Source organism: Notothenia coriiceps, unplaced genomic scaffold, assembly GCF_000735185.1.
Source record: "Notothenia coriiceps isolate Sejong01 unplaced genomic scaffold, NC01 NC01_scaffold00005482, whole genome shotgun sequence".
In the NCBI taxonomy this organism is placed as follows: domain Eukaryota; kingdom Metazoa; phylum Chordata; class Actinopteri; order Perciformes; family Nototheniidae; genus Notothenia; species Notothenia coriiceps.
The window spans coordinates 20,375-39,976 of NW_011338183.1; the positions used below are offsets into that span (position 1 = coordinate 20,375).

General features: G+C 42.4%; 2 protein-coding genes across 4 annotated transcripts in view; one reads left to right on the forward strand and one right to left on the reverse strand.

Annotated features, from left to right (window-relative positions):
- LOC104942948 (polycystin-1-like) overlaps nucleotides 1–11,893 on the reverse strand; it is a gene marked incomplete at its 3' end in the record, with an annotated part of 32,098 nt that extends 20,205 nt beyond the window's left edge. The window contains 12 exon segments of the mRNA XM_010768264.1: nucleotides 237–2,130; nucleotides 2,132–3,884; nucleotides 4,385–4,521; nucleotides 5,029–5,174; nucleotides 5,281–5,412; nucleotides 5,822–6,589; nucleotides 6,785–7,050; nucleotides 8,325–8,472; nucleotides 9,276–9,394; nucleotides 9,525–9,715; nucleotides 9,890–10,070; nucleotides 11,756–11,893. Of these exon segments, the coding sequence (XP_010766566.1) occupies nucleotides 237–2,130; nucleotides 2,132–3,884; nucleotides 4,385–4,521; nucleotides 5,029–5,174; nucleotides 5,281–5,412; nucleotides 5,822–6,589; nucleotides 6,785–7,050; nucleotides 8,325–8,472; nucleotides 9,276–9,394; nucleotides 9,525–9,715; nucleotides 9,890–10,070; nucleotides 11,756–11,822 (5,802 nt within the window).
- Nucleotides 11,894–13,766: 1,873 nt separating this feature from the next.
- Nucleotides 13,767–18,730, forward strand: LOC104942947 (ankyrin repeat and SOCS box protein 12-like). 3 transcript variants are annotated; one of them, XM_010768261.1, is made up of 3 exons: nucleotides 13,767–13,847; nucleotides 16,128–16,898; nucleotides 18,478–18,730. In XM_010768261.1, exons 2-3 carry the CDS (start codon nucleotides 16,136–16,138, stop codon nucleotides 18,627–18,629), a joined length of 915 nt encoding a protein of 304 aa, XP_010766563.1. In that variant the 5' UTR covers nucleotides 13,767–13,847; nucleotides 16,128–16,135; the 3' UTR covers nucleotides 18,630–18,730. The 3 variants fall into 3 exon arrangements, with proteins under 3 accessions (XP_010766563.1, XP_010766565.1, XP_010766564.1); XM_010768263.1 differs by having other exon boundaries at nucleotides 13,792–13,847; nucleotides 16,131–16,898; XM_010768262.1 differs by having other exon boundaries at nucleotides 13,842–13,907.
- The last annotated feature ends 872 nt before the right edge of the window (nucleotides 18,731–19,602 follow it).

Sequence of the window (19,602 nt, forward strand, 5' to 3'; positions counted from 1 at the left end):
AGAAGAGGGGACACATGTTGATGTAGAAGGGACATGAAGAAGAGGGGGCACATGTTGATGTAGAAGAGACATGAAGAAGAGGGGACACATGTTGATGTTGAAGAGACATGAAGAAGAGGGGACACATGTTGATGTAGAAGAGACATGAAGAAGAGGGGACACATGTTGATGAAGAAGAGACATGAAGAAGTGGATTTTGCATGATGGGTGACCTTTAACCCAAAAAAGGTTTTTACCACAGTCATGGAGGTCCAGTGGTATTGCAGTGTATCATCCACTCCTGGCGGTTCATCAGGGTCTTCAGACTCAGATCCGTCCAGGATGAGATCACTGAGGCTGGGCCACAGTCTGTGTGATCCTCCCTTGATAACAGCGACCAATGCTGAGTGGACTACTGTAACGCTGATATTTCGTTGGACAAGTAAAGGCGTTCCTTGGAGGGAAACGGTGAACACCAAGCAATACTGTCCCAAATCCAGAGTATGCTTTGGGAGTAAGAGAAAGGGTGACGATGCATCTACCTGGCTTCCAAGAACGACTTTGTTCCCAGTGAAATTGTTACAATCTGACTCATTAAGTATCTCCCATAGGTACGCAGCTTTGTAAGCAGAGCAGTTAATGTCCACGATAGCTTCAAAAAAACTCATTCTAGACCTGAAGATAGTCAAATGGCTCTGGATAAGAGAAACTTGAGGGCTTGAACAAAGGAGCTCCTCCACTTGTATGTGTAGCTGTCTAGATACATGGCTGACACTGTTGAACACTTTGACCACAACCATGTATTTCCCACGGATATAATAAGTATGATTGACTGTGCTTAAGTCTGTTGCCAACGTCTCATTGGAGTCTCCAAAGCCCCAGAGATATCTTGGATTGCTCCGTCCATTCATCTGTGCAGAAAACTTGACAGCATGTCCAACAAATAATCTTTCTGAATGACAGACAAGCGTCACCTTCTTAACAGCCCACTGAACGGTGGCAGTATCATTTACCTTCTTTGAGCAGACTCCATTGGTAGCAAGCACGCTAACAGACAGTAAACCACTTTCTGCAGGAGTAAAGATCACTTCCTGTCCTGTGAACATGGTAGGCTTAGACCCCAATGAATTAAATACCCAGGAGTAGTTCACAGGAAGTCCACTTTGAACTTCTGCCCTGAACCTGGTTCCTTTCAGAGCCTCGAAAGCATCAGAACAACAGTTCACAAGTCTCAGACCTTGAATATGCTCAGTGACCAGAATGCTTGAAGACACCTCAGAACTGCTGACATGGTTCCAACCTTTCACCGTTACTAGATGTTTCCCTGCAGGAAGGCTCGATGTGATGAACCGCCCCTCAAGAACGCTCTGACTACGAATCCAGTCCTTGTTTTTAAAGGTTATAGCAAAGCTGACATTGCTTCCTTTGGAGATTGTTGGAATAACAGTAACTTGTTCCTCCGTGCAGAAAGAAGACTCGGAAATGTTCAACGTTAGACCCTCGATTGCATCCTGGACTGTGACACTGTGTGAAACCATCTCCCAGTTGATCCCATTGGAGACATTCAAAGACACCTGATAGATGCCTTCATATGGAAACGTGTAGATGAAGGTCTGATCGAAAGCATTATAAAGATTAGCACCTTTTACTTCCCAGTTCCAGTGCAGATCACTTCCCTTCCGAATAATCCCATGGAGTTGAATAGCAGAACTTGTGGGGGCATAAAACGGATGCGTCTTTCCTTCAATCTTAAAATCCACTTCTTGGATTCCCTCCTGTATATTCAACTCTTTGGTGACATTGCATTGGCTGAGGACATTTTGAACCAACACTCTAACAAGACGATGACCAACAGTTGTAAAAGTGTGGAGAAGGAAGGATGCATGTGTTTGCAAAGGTGAGACACCAGACATCATATACCAAAGGTACTCCAAATCTGAACCGGTAACCACCGATACAGAGATATTCACTACTTTCCCTAATGCCACGACATTTGATTGTGTTGTAATGTGCGCACCTGTAACACGCTGTACTGCCAACAAAGAAACAACACTGGTGGCCTCACCCAACTTGTTAGAAGCTCTTAACTGAACTGAAATCCCTCCAGGAGATTCAGCTAACATCTGAAAAAGCTCTTCATCACCATGTATGGTTTATTCCGCTTTGTGTAGCGAGCCATTGATAAGAGACATTGGATCCCTTGGTGATCGAGGCAATAAACACTAGTTCCTCTTGGGTTGGTACGTATTTAACATTTATCAGGTTCTGACATTCAATCTGAGGACCCTCTATTCTTTCAAAGACCTCAACTACAATAGCTGCTTCCTTTCTACTCACCAAGTTCTGTGCTATAACTCGGACTTGATACACTCCTGGTTTCAGGAAAGCAAATCTAAACTGATCGGTCCCCTGTACGTTTGAGGATATACCGTCTACAGTCCAGTAGTAAATGGTGTTACTGATTGCACTGCTAATTGCTGAGATGAGTGTTTCTTCTCCAACTGCAGCATAAGGCTGGTTGGTGTGAAGAGAAAGGTCCGAAATAGTATTTAAAACATTGACTTGAAGGGTCACAGAATCACGGCTAACGGCGTTAAATGCTGTGGCGGTGACTGTAAACTGACCTGTTGTGGTAAAGACATGTGACACGTTTTTGTTCTGTTCAACAGGAGATCCATCTCCAAAGTCCCACAGCACGGACACATTGCTACCAGTGCAAGAAGCAAGCCAAAATGATGCTAATGTGTTGACTGTCAGTGTGATACTTTCACTATCATGCCCCACAGACAGGTCACTTACAGGGTGTTGAACGGTGATACTAGCTCTGGCTGTTTTGTTGCTAACACTGTTACTTGCTGTCACTAAAACCACTTCCACACCTTCATCCCTAAAGATGAAACACTTTTGAGCATTTTCTGTCACAGCAATGAGGCTAGAGGAGCTGTTGAACCACTTCAATTGGTAACCTCTTATCTGTACAGGTAAAACTAACACCTTGAAGCATACCTCTTCCCCTACTGCCACTACTTCCTTTGATGGCTGCACTGATACGTTGGTTATTCGCGATTCGATACAGATACTCGTATTATAGGATACTGATGTAACAGTACTCAACACAGTCAGACTAATATGACAAATCCCATGGTTTAGGAAGGTGTGCATGGCTGTAGATTGCCCCGTTACTACAATCAGAGACGAACCATCTTGAAACAGCCAATGGAAAGTCAGATTGGATATGTTCCCATTCACCAAAGCAGTAAACTGTATTTCGTTTCCACTCATGACACATGTTGTAGGGAGAACTCCACTAACAGCCAACGTATAGACCTCCACACTGATGGACTGATGAGCTTTGCTGACAGTATTCGAGACAGTTACATCTACCGTATAGTTTCCTGGTAATACATAGACATGGGAGATGGAGCCATCTGAAATGTTGCCCTGAAAGGATCCATCGCCAAAGTCAAAATCCCACGTTAGATTACTACCAGTCGTCACTGTAGCTCGGAAATCTGTAGCTACGTTTAGTTCACTGGGTCCATTGTAGCTGACTGTTAATCCAGAGATTTTCTCCAGAACTTCCACCATTATCCAGGAGGTCAGCACTGTCAGGGTGTTGTTGGCACACACTGTGACGTTGTAAGCCCCAGCAGAAATAAAACTGTGGTTGACTTTATGGTGGATGCTTTGGAGAGATTCAGAGCTATCGCCAAAGTCCCATGTGTAGACGACAGCGTAGGTCGAGGGCTCCACTGTAGCTTCAAGAATAAGAGTCTGATTGACGAGAGGTACAGGAACGTTGGAGGAAATAAGGAGGTGATTTAATTGAGGGCGAACCCTTATTTTCTTGGAGGCGTCAGTGTGGTCATATTGGTTGGAGACTTGGACGTGAAGTGTGTAGTCATCTGCAAAAAGAGACATAATAAGTACAAAGCACAGTTTTCAGAACCAGTGTCAATCTTCGACCAAAATAAGGACATTATTATATCTAAAATTGATTTGAAGGAGACATGAAAATAACATTTAGGTTGTGATTCTATCTTCCCAAGGAATGTACGTAGGGCCATTATCTATTATCCAATTTCCTTTTGCTCTGCTTTGATCTCCATCAACTTTCTTATGGGAGTTTTCAGGCTCTATGGCTGCTAAAGGCTCCTCTATCTTCTTGAGGTAGATACAAAGTTATTTAGACGCTTCCTTTTACTCAGCAGGGAGAAAACAGTGGGTTTATCAAACATCTTGATGTATACCAGATGCCTACTTGTCGGGGCTGGGATAATAAGTGGTGAGAATGAAGCACATGGTTATGTTTCAGACTTTAAAACCTCTCAAACAAAAACCATCACTACAATCAACCCCCTCTTAAAATGACACATAATCATTTGACAGTTGTGTGTGTGTTTACCTGGGATGGGATAGGTATAGTTCACAGAGTCCTGGACGTACACTTGTTTATCTCCTCTCTCCATGAGCCCCTCCATGGTCTGGCATGGAGCAGATTGTGTGTGGATCTTCTCGCTACTGCCATCCCCAAAATCCCATCTACAGGACAAACACCAAATGAAATAATTTAAGGCTATCCGTTCGAAAAATCTCACCCGTCACCAAGTTTCAATCTCAGGATCCACGTATCTGTGATCCTCTCCAGAATGGAAGTAGTCATCACATACAGAGCATCAACTAGTTCCTGAACAGTGTCCTTCACATGCTGATATCCAAGAGAGGGAGTTCCACAGTCACAAGATGGAGGAATAGAAAGCAGTATTCAATGTTTACTTCAGATTAGCTCCACGTCAGAAATGATCATGCTTGTCATATGTCTCTCTCCATAGAGGCTGAATCATCATGTTAATCACATAGCTATCATATGCCTCAAACAGTCCTGATGCTCTTCTAGGTAATCACACATCCTGTCATGTTCACAGCTACAGTTGGGATACCTTTGTTATCATGTTACTCTGATACTGGAAGAGGACATTCAGTATTTTCCCAACACTATCCAATGTTTTTCTCATAGGATATCTGAGGGTACGAAATGCAATGCTTTACCTGAAGGTAACCGGCAGGGAGATGTCCACTTTGACCCTGAGAGTGTAGAGGTGTGTAGCATCCACACCTATGATCTCCCTGACCAATAGGAACTGTGGATCAGACAGTGGGGTCATTTCATCAGCAGTCAGGAGGGTTTGTTGGCTCTGGGAGCTCACAGGGTTGGAAGCTGTCACCTAGAAACAGATCACGTAAGATAATGTATAGAATGATCACAAATATAAAATCATAGAGACAACTGAATGATCTTACCCTGAGCTTATACTCGGCAGGTTTCTTGAACACAACGCTGTAAGATTCTCCTTGATTGGCAAAGTTCTCCATGTAGTCAATCACCCATGTGAATTTCACTGAGGAACCACTCTCCACTTTGGCTGTAAATGACTATAATGTAAAAAACATATTGAAGATACAAATGTCAAATCAATTTTTCTAAGATTGATCCTCTGGGGAAAAGGAACTTCAGTTGTAATGCGTGTAATTTCAGTCTACACCAAAGTATTGGACCGACCATCAATCGTTTCTGTCTTTAGAGCAACACAATAACATATGGAAGATACAAATGTCAAATACATTTTTCCAAGGATTAATCCTCTGGGGAAAATAAATGTCTGGACAAAGTTTCAGTTGTAATGCGTCTATGGTCTTCAGATACTTCAGTCCACACCAAAGTATTGGACCGATCATCAATCGTTACTATCTTTAGAGCAACTCAATAACCTGTTCACTTAAAACAATATTTGGTCAAATGAGCAGAATGTGTTTGTTGAAAGTATACGTTTTGTCCTCTCACCTGTGGTGTGTCTACGATCATCCTCCGGCATCCATGCGGCTCAACACTTAGCCCTGTGACTTCCTCATAGCTGCAAACACTCACACTCACACTCTGAGAGCTTTCTGCGTCCATCACACTGATGTTCAGCGTTTCAAACCCAACTGTGGGCGATATCATGGTCACAGAGGAGAACCAGGCATCATGGGACTGTCTCTTACATCCATCCCAGGATTGAGCCACCTCTTTGGGGCAAGATGATAGGAAGGGAACCCCCGTCTGGAGAACTGGTGCTGACCATGTGCTACTTGCTTTCTCGCCAAACAGGACCTTGACCACAATGAGTGTCGGGACGTTTATTTGGACGTGAATCTGGTTATTTGCATCTGGCACAGGGTGGATGACGTCAAGCCTAAATTTAGATCCAAGACTCGGAGTAGGACCAGTTGTGAAGGCCTGGTTGTTTAAGGCTGTGGTTGTCTCTCTTTCAGTGAAGCCAGGGTTATCTTCGTGCTCGGTTCCTCTGTGAAGATTGTCCACGTACATCATCCTTAGATCACACACCACCCCGTCCACCCACTGGCCTCCATGGGGAAGGGAAGTGAGGCCTCCCTCCCTCCAGCCCCCCCACTCCTCCCTCCTCCTCAGGGACATGTAGCTTTGGCGCCAGGGGGACTTTAGAGAGGCGTCACTGTTCACGCAGTGTAAGAAAGTCGCAGAGTCACGAGTGTGTTGAACAGCCACGATATCATCGGGGTACACCATGATCGCTCGATCTGGAAGAATCAGCTGTTGTGGGGAAAGAGAAACAGGGAAATCTGTGAGAATAGAAAAAAAAAATCCATATTGTGTTGAAACGACAACATAAAGAAATATCTTTTTAGGTAATTCATGAAGTTAACATCACCCGGTTTCCCTTGACATGAAAAAAAAACGTTGGGTCTTAGGACCCCTGCAGCACTCATTGGCACCAGTTCAACGTACACTTATAGTTGTCAGTTCAGAGCTCGGGTTAACCCTCAGAGGCAGGTCGGCCACCAGGTGGTAGAAAGGCGGTATTGCAGTGTATCTGGGAGGTAAAACGAAGCCTCGGGCCCTTGTTTCAGAGTCATAGGGGCTGCAGGGACTAGTGGTGGGCATGCAGACCTCCAGCAGGTGGCACCAGTACTGACCTGTGCTGCAGCCCCCTGTCGTGTTGCACAGCGGGACGGCTGAGCAGCAGCTGAACGGATTAAAGAGAGCGCTGCAACCTGAGGAGAAGAGAGGAGATTAATACCTTCAGGCAGAGATGGCTAAAGTACACACATCCTTTACTCAAGTAGAAGTACAGATACTTGTGTTTCAAAATACTCTGGTAACAGTAGAAGTACTGACTAAACTTCTTTACTCAAGTAAAAGTAAAGAGGCTTTGAAATGTACTTCAGTAAAAAGTACCCATAACTAGCAGCTGTTTTAAAGAGTACCTGACCTCCCTTTATATTAATAGAACAATAATGTCATTGTTAGCTAATGAATGTTTCCATGCTGAACAACGGCAACATGACAACGTTTTCATTGGTCCCTCTTCTTTAGAGAAGACCAGGAAATGATGGATACACGGATCGTGTTCAAATCAATAGGCACGCAATGACTCTAAATAATAATGATCACGCCACCAAACACACATTCAGACTAAAGGAACCAGCCTGTTTGGAAAATGTGAGAAGTAGAAAGTACAGGTATTTGAGTTCAACATGTAAGAAGTAGAAAGTACAGGTATTTGGGTTCAACATGTAAGAAGTAGAAAGTACAGGTATTTGGGTTCAACATGTGAGAAGTCAAAGCAAAAAGTCGTCAGAAAAAGAAGTAGTGGAGTAATGTACCGATACCAGAACAATTTAAGTACAGTTACAAAGTCTTTGTACTCCACTACTTCCCACCTCTGCTGAGGAGCAGACAGGTGATAATCTCCTGTCTGCTCGACCCTGTAGGAGATTATCACCTGCAGGGTCGAGCAGACATGAGATTTCTGTTAATCTGTTGTACTCAAGCCCCCAGGAAGTGCTCCGGACTCTGAGGAAAATATTCATAGTGGCCAAACGGCGGTACTACAACTTCTGTATCAGTCCGTGACGTCACTGGGCCCAGAAAGACTCTTTCCCATTGACTAACATTGGGAAAGAGACGTCTGTAAATAAGCGGATATATTTTTTTTTTTACTGAATAAACTACCCAGCACGAACACTTTCATCCACATTTATTTTCTCTCTCGATTCATTCTACTGAGCTGAGAGCAAGAGATCGGGGGCAGGGCTTAATGAAAGGAGGCGGGGCTTAAGCGGAAACTCAACTGCGCTCTATGAGTTACATGCGGGTACTTCTACTCTGACAGCAAAGCATGATGGGTAATCTTTGACGTTTTGCTCTCGAAAATGTCAGGCCATTTTGTCCTCATGCGCCAATGAGCAGCTCTCATAGGAAAGAACGAGACACCGCCTCCGACGCTGTATCCAGTTCCTATTAAACATCCATGGTCGTACTGTACCTGGAGGAACCAGATGGTGGTTGGGGTTGCAGTACGGTCGGAGGATCTGGACACGAGACAGAGAGGAGTCAGGACTGGGTTGGACCACCAGCTCTACTGAGACCAGCTGACCTGCATGACTGAACCACAGACCTGGGAACAGCTGCATCTGTGGGGTCAGAGGAGCAACAGATTATCAACCAGGAACACAAACTGTGGATAAAAACCTTTCATTTATACATTTTTAAACACAATTGGAGCTGAAGTGCAGAGCTTTTGTTCTGCCTAGATCATAGTGATGGCATGGTGGCTGTGGATGCTCAAGATAAAGAAGAAAATCGTACATAGAAACAGTATATATTTAAAACATTTGCAAGGGATGACTTTAAGAGAACGCTCCTGACACCACAACTCAGGATAACTGTGATATACAAAGAGATGTTCCTGCATTTTGTGAAATTGCTTGACCAGAACTTGAATTGAACAAACGCTCTTTGACACGTTAAAGTCCTGAAGTCCTGTTTAAAAAAAAGATATATTCAATTGGATGGTGCTTGCTAGCTATTTTTTAAATTGCACTCGAACGCAACATGAAGGCTATAGGTTCAGGTGGTATAACTCACGCAATTCGTGGATTTCCATAATGTGATAAAATGTTTTAGTTACTGTAGCTACTCCACATTCTCCATGTACCCATTGCCATCTACAGAAATACTTTAGGGTACAGTTGACCCCTGTTTGGAATCACTTCATGGAACTCTGATAACCAAACTTTATATGTTTCTGACCCTTAATAACCAATCAATGCCAACCGGTAACCCATTATAGGAGTATTCAGTCGGAGAGCGTTGAAACCAAGCACTGGTGATCACTTGTCAGATATAGTAGATTTAAATACTTTTCTAAAATACCATATCAGATTTATCTTGTGAAGCTTAAGATAGTTCCCAATGTTTTTGACATCTAACTGACCTCCACTGTGATCTGTCCGATGTCCGGTGCATTGGGTAAGGGTTGAATCTGGATCTGAGTGTAGTCACCGCTCATGAGAACCGACCCGGTCAGATAACTGTCCACAGACGGGAAAGACTCTGCACAAAGAGGGATTAGCAAACAACAAATCTATAAATTAACAAAACATGAGGATAATGTCAACAACCTGAATATCTTCTGGTAGTTTCTGTGTAGCTCTGGTGCTTTTGAGTGAATTCAAAGTCCTACCTGTTACTTCCCTTTCACACAGGAAGAGGTATCGTCCGGCACATTGAGTCTTCCTCCACTCTCCTTTTGTCCCCAAAGCCATCTGAGTACACTCCCCTGGACTCTCTACAGGAATCACTGGCTCGATAACATCCGTCTGGTCCGACCCATCTCCCCCCGATCCTTTCGCCCAAACCCACACTGTGGTTTTCCTAAAGCAACACAAAAACAAAAGACAAAGGGTAAATAAACTCCAGAATGGGCACGCACCCTAACCCTAACCCCAACCCCAACCCTAACCCTAACCCTAACCCTAACCCCAACCCTAACCCTGCAGCCCTGGAACAAAATACTGTATAATAGAGGAGACATTTCTTTGCACTCACACTGGAAAGGAGTGTCGGATGAAGTCCTGCAGCTCCAGGCTCTCAGCAGAGGCAACATCTCCTCTGCGAGTCTCTCTGCAGGAAGTCTGAGCGTCGGGCCATGAGGACGGACTCTCAGAGAGAAAGAAGCATCGTCTGCTGGAGACATGGATCTGACCTCCCTGTGGACAAGGACTGTCCTCTGGAAGACAACACAGTGAAGTAAAACACAGGTTATTATTACACACTGACTGCATGAGCTGTTAGAAATCTGCTCAAAGACTGTTGGTCACCCTGTCAGAGACTTTCTGACTCACAGACCATAATAACATAAAATCATCTGGGACCCAAAGCATGCTCTGAGCAGAGAATATGAACTGCTACCATCTGATGGAGACTCATAAAGTCAGACTGAAGCATCCTTTGTGCTCCAGTCAGTCCTCTCAGTAAACACAGAGCTACAGATCAGATGCACGCTGAAGGCTCTTTGAGCAGCTCTCACTGATCCTGCTGTTAGGTTCAATGTGTGTTGGTTGTTGTTCATGTGTTGTGTCTTGATATGTTTCTGTTGATGTTACACGTGGAGCTGCTGTGATGCAAGGAGCATTTCAGACTTGATCCAACCATTAAAGTATTATTGTATCATATGAAAGAGGAGGCATTTCTAAAAGAATCATGACAGCTTTTAATTCACGTGTTATGAGAATGAGTCCAATTAAAGATCTCCAAGTGTTTGTTTCCACAGTCAGGTTGCTAATTAGTGAAATTAATGAACCCCGTTGAGATCTTAAATCAAATGATGAGACCGCCCTGTGGACAACGACTGTCCTCTGTAAAGCAACGCAGCTAAATAAAATACAGGTTATCATCACACACTGAGAGAGGAGACATTTCCCTCCAACCTGACATCCAGAATTCTGACACTCTCCCCAGTTTCAAATCACGTCTCAAATCACGTCTCAAACCACGTCTCAAAACATATCTCTTCACACAGGCACATCCACCCTGATCACATCACACATCCTCTGCTTTTCTGCTTTTATTGATTGATTATTGTCTTGTTTTTTGGACTGTTGTTTTGTGTACAGTACCTTGAGAGCCTTGAAAGGCCTAAGATCATGTCAGCTTAAAATATGTGTGATACGAGAATGAGTTCATTAAAGATCTCCAAGTGTTTGTTTCCACAGTCAGGTGGTTAATTAGTGGGAGTAATTAACCCCGTTGAGATCTTAAACCAGATGACGAGGAGCAGGTTTAGCTCATTAGCTCAACAGATGCTACAGGACAGCTGATTTGTATTCTGCACATTTCGTAGATTACACAAACTCACCTGTAAAGTTTCAATTTGAGAAAATGTTATTGATAGCTATAGTAGTGCTACACGGAATTTAGACCCCATTTACACGGGAACGCAAACGAACCGAATTCGATATCAAAAAAGCGTTATCCTGTGTGATACGATGTTTTAGAAGTGTTAGGGTTAGGGGTTAGCAACATTTATTTACTGTTTGTAAAGTCAAGGCACTCATTATGCAATGGTTGTTGTCTTAATGGAAAATAAAACATGAAAATATATATAAAAATATAGGAAATAAATATTTAAATTAAATAATAATGAAGGAAAAAAGTCTTGTTTTCTGTTCCGTATAAAATAAATGCTTTCTACAAATACACATTCACGCTATAAATAATCTTAAAAATAAACAATTTGAGAAGTAAATATGACTTGTGTTAATAGATAGAATTGAAGCTATCTGTACCAACCTGCTACTATGAAACTCTGAACCCTCCTCTCTCTGAAGATGCGCAAAACCACAAGTTATCCCAACGAAAACATAACTTTTTCTCATTTTAAATCCTAAATTAATACAAAACGAAGCGTCTCACCTTTGGCTGCAGTGCTCAGAAACACACAGAGAATCCACAACGTCTGCTTTACTGGCACAAATATCATCGTGTAGCGCACATCACATCCTCCTGAAGAAGAAATAGTCCCTGCCTGATCACCACATGGAGCTTAATGCACTCCTGTTATTGCATCAAATCATTTTTTCTTCATCCTTGTTGCTGTTGCACAAGTATCCTAAACTCTGAGTCTGGTCCACACGCTCTGATCTCCCCCTCCTCTCGTTCTGCAAACACTCTGAGTTATGGGGGTGTCGTGAAGGCCTCTTCTTCTCTGTTTTCTCTTTCTGAGCGCCTGGGTGACTTCTACTTTGTCTCTCAGCAACAGAGAGTGGACATAGGAGGCTCATTACCATGTTGTAAAACCCCTGCAGCTCAATAGAGACCCTCAGTGCAGAGACAAGCCTCAGAGACTGGAGACTCTGTCGTTTGGGTACGAATAGTTGCTACTTTATATTTTAAACGGGCCATATCTGCTCATTTTCAGGTGTATATCAGTATGTAGTGTCTCTACTTTAAAGAGTCCTCTCCTGCTGATGTTCAGGTGTATATCAGTATGTAGTGTCTCTACTTTAAAGAGTCCTCTCCTGCTGATGTTAGCCTATCAGGTACAATGTGTTGGAGCGCTAGCCAATAGGAGCGCGAGTGTTACATATACAGTAGATGTCACTGTGTAAGTAGAGAAGGTACAATATTTTCCTCTGATATTCAGATATTTTACCCCTAAAATAATATATTATTTAGTAGTTTCTTTATACTTGTATTAGCTTAAAGTGTAAAGTAACTAAAGCTGTCAGCTAAACGTAGTTGAGTAATCATTAATATTGGCTTCAGAAATGTAATGGAGTAGAAGTATAAAGTAGCAGAAAATGCAAATACTCAAGTTAAATACAAGAACTTCAAACGTGCGCTAAATTCCACCACTGATTGTTTAAGTTGTGTTTCTCTGTAGTTTTACCGGCAGCTAAAGGAAGACATTTTAAACGTTTCTCTCCTGCATTGTGTGCGAGCGCTGACTCTCATCACCACCCACACAAAGGCTGAGTGACGCATAAAGAAAAGGACCTCGTTTAAAGAGAAAGGATGCCTTCAGGGTTGCCTGGAGAGAGAGCAGATAAAGTGAGGCGGTGATAAGACGACCATAGTTCAGTACTGTTGGTCCGATGCCATGGAGACCATCTTTCTTTGGGAAGAGCCTTTATGCTAACTTGGAGCTAATTCAAAAAGTGTAAATGTTTAATGAATTTACTTTAATACTTTAATCATGTCATGGTGGGGTTAGGAAGGCAGGACCCACCAGCGCTATATAGAGAGATCTATTATATATATACATCTATTATATGGCTCTGGGACCCACATGCAGGATAAAACACGGGAGGCAGATGGGAGAATATGAACAAAAAGCGAGATATGCACTATTTTTTTTAATATTGAACACTTTCAGGCATAATGAATTAAATACACTTTCACTGTCTGGTTTATTTTTTTGAATATTATAAGACCTTATTTGAATGCAAACACATCAATTTATGATAGCGAGAAGAGAGAAAATGTAATTACACACTGTTAAAAAAATCTATGTTTTTTCAGTGGATTATTGTTGTATTAGCAGTTTCATAAATATTATGAAAAATTATAAAAACAGAAAAGACTACATTTGATAAGGGTAATTCAAAATGAAAATGTGTAAAATAAAAACTAAAGGTAGCTATAAAATAGGTTTTTAAATATTTCACATAATGTATTCATATGGGAAATCTTCATGTTATACATCATATTGAACTATTTGTAGTTTTTAAACAATGAACACTTTAATGCATCATTAATTAAATACACTTACACTGTCTAGTTGATTTTTTTTAGAATTTTCTAATACCTTATTTGACCACAAACATGGTGAATACATTTTTAAAGAAAATATAATTGTTTTTTTATTTATATAATACCCGTTATGAACACTAGGGGGCAGCAATGCGAAAGTAATCAGAATGTGACGCTCTGCTGCACACACCACCACCGAAGAAGAGGAAGAAGAAGCAGGAAGATGAAGGAGGCAGCTGATGACAGATCTTAGGTGAGACGCTACTATCGAATAAAACACAACAAAACAGCTCCACAACTCATTTAAAACACGGTAACGCGAAATGTGAAGCTCTAAATGTGCATTTTAATCTCTAACGGGTTATATTAGTGATCGTTTTAGCTTAGTATATTAGCTAAATCCGTCCCTGTTGTAAAGCCTATAAGCATAACGTTATGCGTGACGTCACAGTTTGTTTACTGAGTCCATAAGCTGTTTCTGTAAACATTTAACTTGAATTATGTTGCATTAAATTGCAGTTATTGTCTTTTTAACCCCTTATTTTTTTGATTTCACAATGACACCGTCCTGTAGTTAAACAGTTAATATTGCATAATACTCATCCCCACACACACTAATACACTGTTTATTGAGTCAAAGCTGTTCAAATGTTAAGATGTAATTGAATTACTGACTTCCTTAGTGATGCTTAAAGCAAAAAAGACAGAATACTACGAGAACATATTGAAAAATAATGTGTTTTTTAACCTTCAGAGGATGAACAACAGAGGAGGAAATGTAACTTTAAGCATCAGATTTCACTTTAAAGCAGATGTGTTTCTCTGTAGGAGTTCTTTAAGATTTAAAGGGCTGTATGAACGTGTTTAGGGTTAATAAAATGTATAAAGAAAGCGTAATTAGATCGTATGAAGACTCTGTTTCTCTGATGGTAGATTGTTGACTTTTGGTTTCATTTTATTCAAAGTATTTGTGAGCAGCTGTGATCGACAGACCATCTGTTTTCATATTGTAACCCTTGTGTTGTGTTCAAAAGCTGTTACCGTTCATGGTGTTCGCAGGTCAGTTTTGACCCATGATTTATCTCAGTCCAAAACACTCACAAATAATGACTATCATCCAATATTGTTTTAACTACATCATAACAAACTTATAATGCATCCATAACCGAACAATCCTGTTGTAATGTAATGTTATGGCCCCAAAACACATTACACCACATATTGCACACGTGCATGTGTGAGTTCAGGTTCAAGTGTTAGTGCACATATTATTTGAGAAAGGTGGAGTTCCCGTGGGGGGAGGGGGGCAGAGGGAGGGGAGACCAGGGGTATTTCTCAATGTCAAGGAAGGGTGCTCCAGAGCCACTATTTCAAGGATGCTACGTCATCGAATATTTTTTATATTATTTCTACGTTGAATTTTCCAGCAAACCTTTATTTTCACAAGTTATTTGAAGTTGCTGTAATTGAATAAAACAACAAACATATTTTACTTTCTGCTTTATCCATCGTAAAACAGTTTTTTTTTGTTTAATTCAGAATTGAAATTAATGGCAATGATTAGATTAACAGATTCTTAATCACCAATTATTTTGATGAGCAATTAATCCTCTGGGTCCTTTCAGGGGAAATGGTTGAAAATGCTCCTTTAGTGCTGAGAATAACTGCTTTTATCTGTTTTTTATCAATAAGAAGTAAATATCTGTGGGTTTTGGACTGACAGAGCCGTTTGAATAGAAAGGAACTGGGATTTTTCACAATTTTATGACATTTTCCACCAAACTATGAGTAAAAAATAGAGTAATTGTTAGTTTTAACCTAACTGTAGCTACAAGAAGTGACTCTATGCATCTTAAAGTAAGCCTTTGAAGTTAATGTCTGTGAGTTTTGGACACAGAGCACATTTTAACTCAGATTTTTCACAATTTTCTGACATTTTCCATCAAACTATGAATAAAAAATAGAGTACCGTAATTTTCGGACTATAAGCCGCGCCTTTTTCCCTATTTTTCGACGCTGCGGCTTATATAACGGTGCGGCTAATCTATGGATTTTTACAGCTAACGGCCAACACCTTTAACTCTATGGGCTCTATGGCCGGTCCGCGGACCCCCACCTTTAAGCGGCGGGTTCCAGCAGGAAAAGCTGGAGGCCGGAAAAGAGTGAGACAGGTAGCGCGCAAAAGTAAAAGTGGAACCGAGAGTGGTATGCTGCGGCTTATATTCAGGTGCGGCTTATAGTCCGAAAATTACGGTAAATCAAATCAGGTTTTATTTATATAGCACATTTTAAAACGATTTTTGGTTGAGCCAAAGTGCTGCACATGCAAATAATAAATAACACATTACTACAATCGCAAACAGAAGACAATAAATTACAACAGCAAATATAAAAATCAAACACAGGGAAAAGTCATGAGTCGAGAGTAATTCTTAGTTTGAACCTTCCTGTAGCTACAAGAACTTCTGCTCCGTGTCTTTCAGGTCTAAATGTCAGCGTCTAACCCTCCGTCTGTATCCCCTCTGTCCTCCAGCAGCTTCTATGCTCCAGCTCAGGACTGCAGAAGAAGAAAGCAGCTGCTCCGAGATCTCTCTTCTCCGACAGGCCGTGTTACAAAACGATGCCCGGCTCCTCGATGAAATGCTCTGCCAAGAAGTCTACAAAAAAGTCATCAACTGCCGCGGCGGATGGGGCGTTTCGGGCACGCCGCTACACGCCGCCGTCTCCAAAGGTCACCTGAGTTGCCTTCAGGTGCTTCTGGGTCGCGGGGCACTCGTGGATTGCGTCGACGTCAAAGCTCAAACGCCGCTATTCTCAGCCGTCCGTGGGAAATACCTGGAATGTGTGTTAGCGCTCCTAAAAGCCGGAGCTAACCCAAACGGTAATTCGTCCAATAACTGCTCTCCCGTGCTAACCGCGGCGCGGGAAGGAGACGTGAAGATCTTGAAAGAGTTGCTGGATGGAGGCGCTGAGGTGAATTCTCGCTCTAAAGTTCTCCTCTGGACGTCCAGCGCCAGAGTTTCTAGCGGGCCGCTGTACCTGGCGGCGGTTTACGGACACATGGAGTGTTTCAGACTGCTTCTGCTCTACGGGGCGGATCCGGATTATAACTGCACGGACGCCAAGCTGCTGGGCTCCATCAAGCAGCCCAAGACGGTGCTGGAGATGTGTCTGAGGCACGGCTGCGGGGTGGAGTTCGTGCAGCTGCTCATCGACTTCGGAGCCAACGTCTACCTCCCAACGCTCATCATCGAGAAGTCCACCAAGCAGAACGAGGCCGTGGAGCTGCTGCTGGAGGAGAGAGGTACACAACCATCACTTCTTTAAACTTACAACAAAGGGTCAATTGAAACAGATTGAATCACTTTTCATTTGACCCATTTCCGCCTTAAACAGCTTGTTAGTTAAGTAAGTACAATCGCTTTTCACAGACATAGTCACAAAGTGCTTGACAACACATTAATACATAATAAATGACCACACAAGCCACGTGTTAAGAAGTGATAAAAACACAATCAGTGGCTCAGTCAGTAGGGGCTTGCACTGTGAGCCGTAGGGTCGCCGGTTCAAGTCCCCGACCAGACCTAAAATATGGAGTGTGGACTGCTACTTGGAGAGGTCCCAGTTCACCTCCTGCCCTGCCGTGGTGCCCTTGAGCAAGGCACCGGACACCCCCCCACTCCCATTGCTCCCCGGGCGCTGCACAATAGCTGCCAACTGCTCCTAGTACTAGGATGGGTTAAAAGCAGAGAACACATGTCACTGTGTGCTCTGCATGTGAGACCATTAAAGAGGGTTCCATCCCTCCGATTCTATCTATCACACAGGTCAGGGAGCGGAGGGTCATTTTAAACTGATTTAATCAAAACAAAGTAGGACTGGAGGTCTTTTTGAACGAGTCCTATAGAAATAACAATGTCCTTATTGGTTACTACTTGAAGGAAAATCGCTTTTAAACTGTAGACGTTAGAGTTGACAGGAGGACGTTTCCTATCACTATCGTTTCCACTATTTCAACAAGTAAAATATAAAGTATCTTGGTCTTTCCTCCTGAAAACGTCTTCACCTTGGATACCGTGCTGATATTAGTCCCGTAGCTACAGATGCAAGATCTAAAAGAAAACATGATAAATCTTAAAACATGTCATAAAAAAAAATCAGACATTAAGTCACAAATGTACACGGACAAACTAAAAACAACCGCTGATTGTGGAGTATTTTAGCAATAATGGAGAGTTCATTAAATTATGATTAGATCAAATAAAGCCCAATAATTAAACACATTAAAATGAGATACTCCAGCGTGGACATGTGTTGTGTCTCCAGGCAGATCTTTCCAGATAAAGGAGTGACTGAAACACAATGAGAGTTTGTTTTACCGCATTTCTTCGTGTAACCCGAGGGTTTACTTCCTTGTTAAAAGGAAAGGAGAAGAACACAAGTTTCAGTCCTTTTGCATTCTCCTATCCACTATTCCTTAACCCTGTGACGTTTCACACAGAGGTCAAGGAATAGTGGGTAGGAAAAGACGATAGGAGCTGATTTGTGGGTCTTTGTTTGACCTTATTAATAATAATAATAATAATAATAATAATAATAATAATGCATTACATTTTTTTATTAGAGCGCTTTTACAGGTGCTCAAAGCGCTTTACAAATACACATGTAAGAGTCGACATTACCCACAGGAGCAAATGCGGGTAAAGTGCCCAAGGACACAACGGCCTGACGCAGTGGCGGCCGAGGCGGGATTCGTACTGGAGTTCACGAACGCCCCTTGATCTGATGACCAACGCTCTAACCACTGCGCCATAACCGCCCCAGGAGTATTACTTTGTGTTACCCGACTATTTACTTCCCGTTCTCCGCTCCTCTCTCTGCAGGGAACCCAAAGGCCTTGTCCTCTCAGTGCCGCCTCGCTGTCCGCGCTCACCTGAAGACGATCGACAGGATGCATCTGATCGATCAGCTGGACATGCCCACGCGTCTCGTGAACTTCCTGAAACACAAGCCCGTCTCCGTCCCCGTGCTTTAGAGACAACATGTCCCTCATTTTTATTTAAATCTGTGAACCATCTGTGTTTAAAATGTCTGCTGTGCTTTTCTGTCTGAACATTAAATGTGTGGATAAGTGCAGAGGGACTTCTGTTTCATTATTACTTATAAAAAAGTCTGCTTTTTCGAGGTTCTCCCTTTCCTGTAGTGTGTTCTGTAGGTTTGTGTGCATGTTAATGGTCTGCAAAGGTTAACATCTCACAGTTTGACCTGAAATAAACACAATAAGGCCCATTTAATACTCACCCTGCAGCTACTGGTAGATCTGCTGCTTCCTCAGATCTCACTCACACGTTCATCACAAGTTAGTGACCTCACAAAGGAGCTGTTTCTTCTTACAGAAGACAGTTCTGAAACAAATCAGGGTCGGTTAAGACAGTCATTTGTTTATGCGTAAGAGCAAGAATAAGAGCCATGCAAAACCTTCCTGAAATATAGATACTTGTAAATATATATTATACTTCAGGTCTCATAGTTAGTTCAATCAGAGATGGTGTTGATGTAAGAATACATATTTATTGCCAGGAATACACAAATGAATGTAATGGAGTTTTGGCGATTAGGCCCCGTTGTGCAGGAGTATCTTTCGGGAGGGGAGAACCGATCAGATGAAACCCCCGGGGGTCTAGACACTGGTGGTGGTGAATGGATGGTTGGGTTCGGTCTGAAGGGGAGGGGCTTAGCTTGACCCTGGTGGTGGTGAATGGATAGTTGGGGTCGGTCTGAAGGGGAGGGGCTTAGCTTGACCCTGGTGGTGGTGAATGGATAGTTTGGGTCGGTCTGAAGGGGAGGGGCTTCAGAATCAGAATCAGAATACCTTTATTAGTCCCGCAGAGGGGAAATTGCATCGTTACTGCAGGAAAGAGCCACAGACAGCTTAATGTTACCCATGTTAAAAAAAGCTTTTACACAAGTACAAGATCTGAATACTTCTACTTTTACTCAAGTACAAG

Coding starts and splice junctions, on each gene's coding strand:
- LOC104942947 (XM_010768261.1), top strand. CDS start 16,136: ATGCTCCAGCTCAGGACTGCAGAAGAAGAAAGCAGCTGCTCCGAGATC. Junction 16,899..18,477: donor GCTGCTGCTGGAGGAGAGAG/GTACACAACCAT, acceptor CTCTCTCTGCAG/GGAACCCAAAGGCCTTGTCC.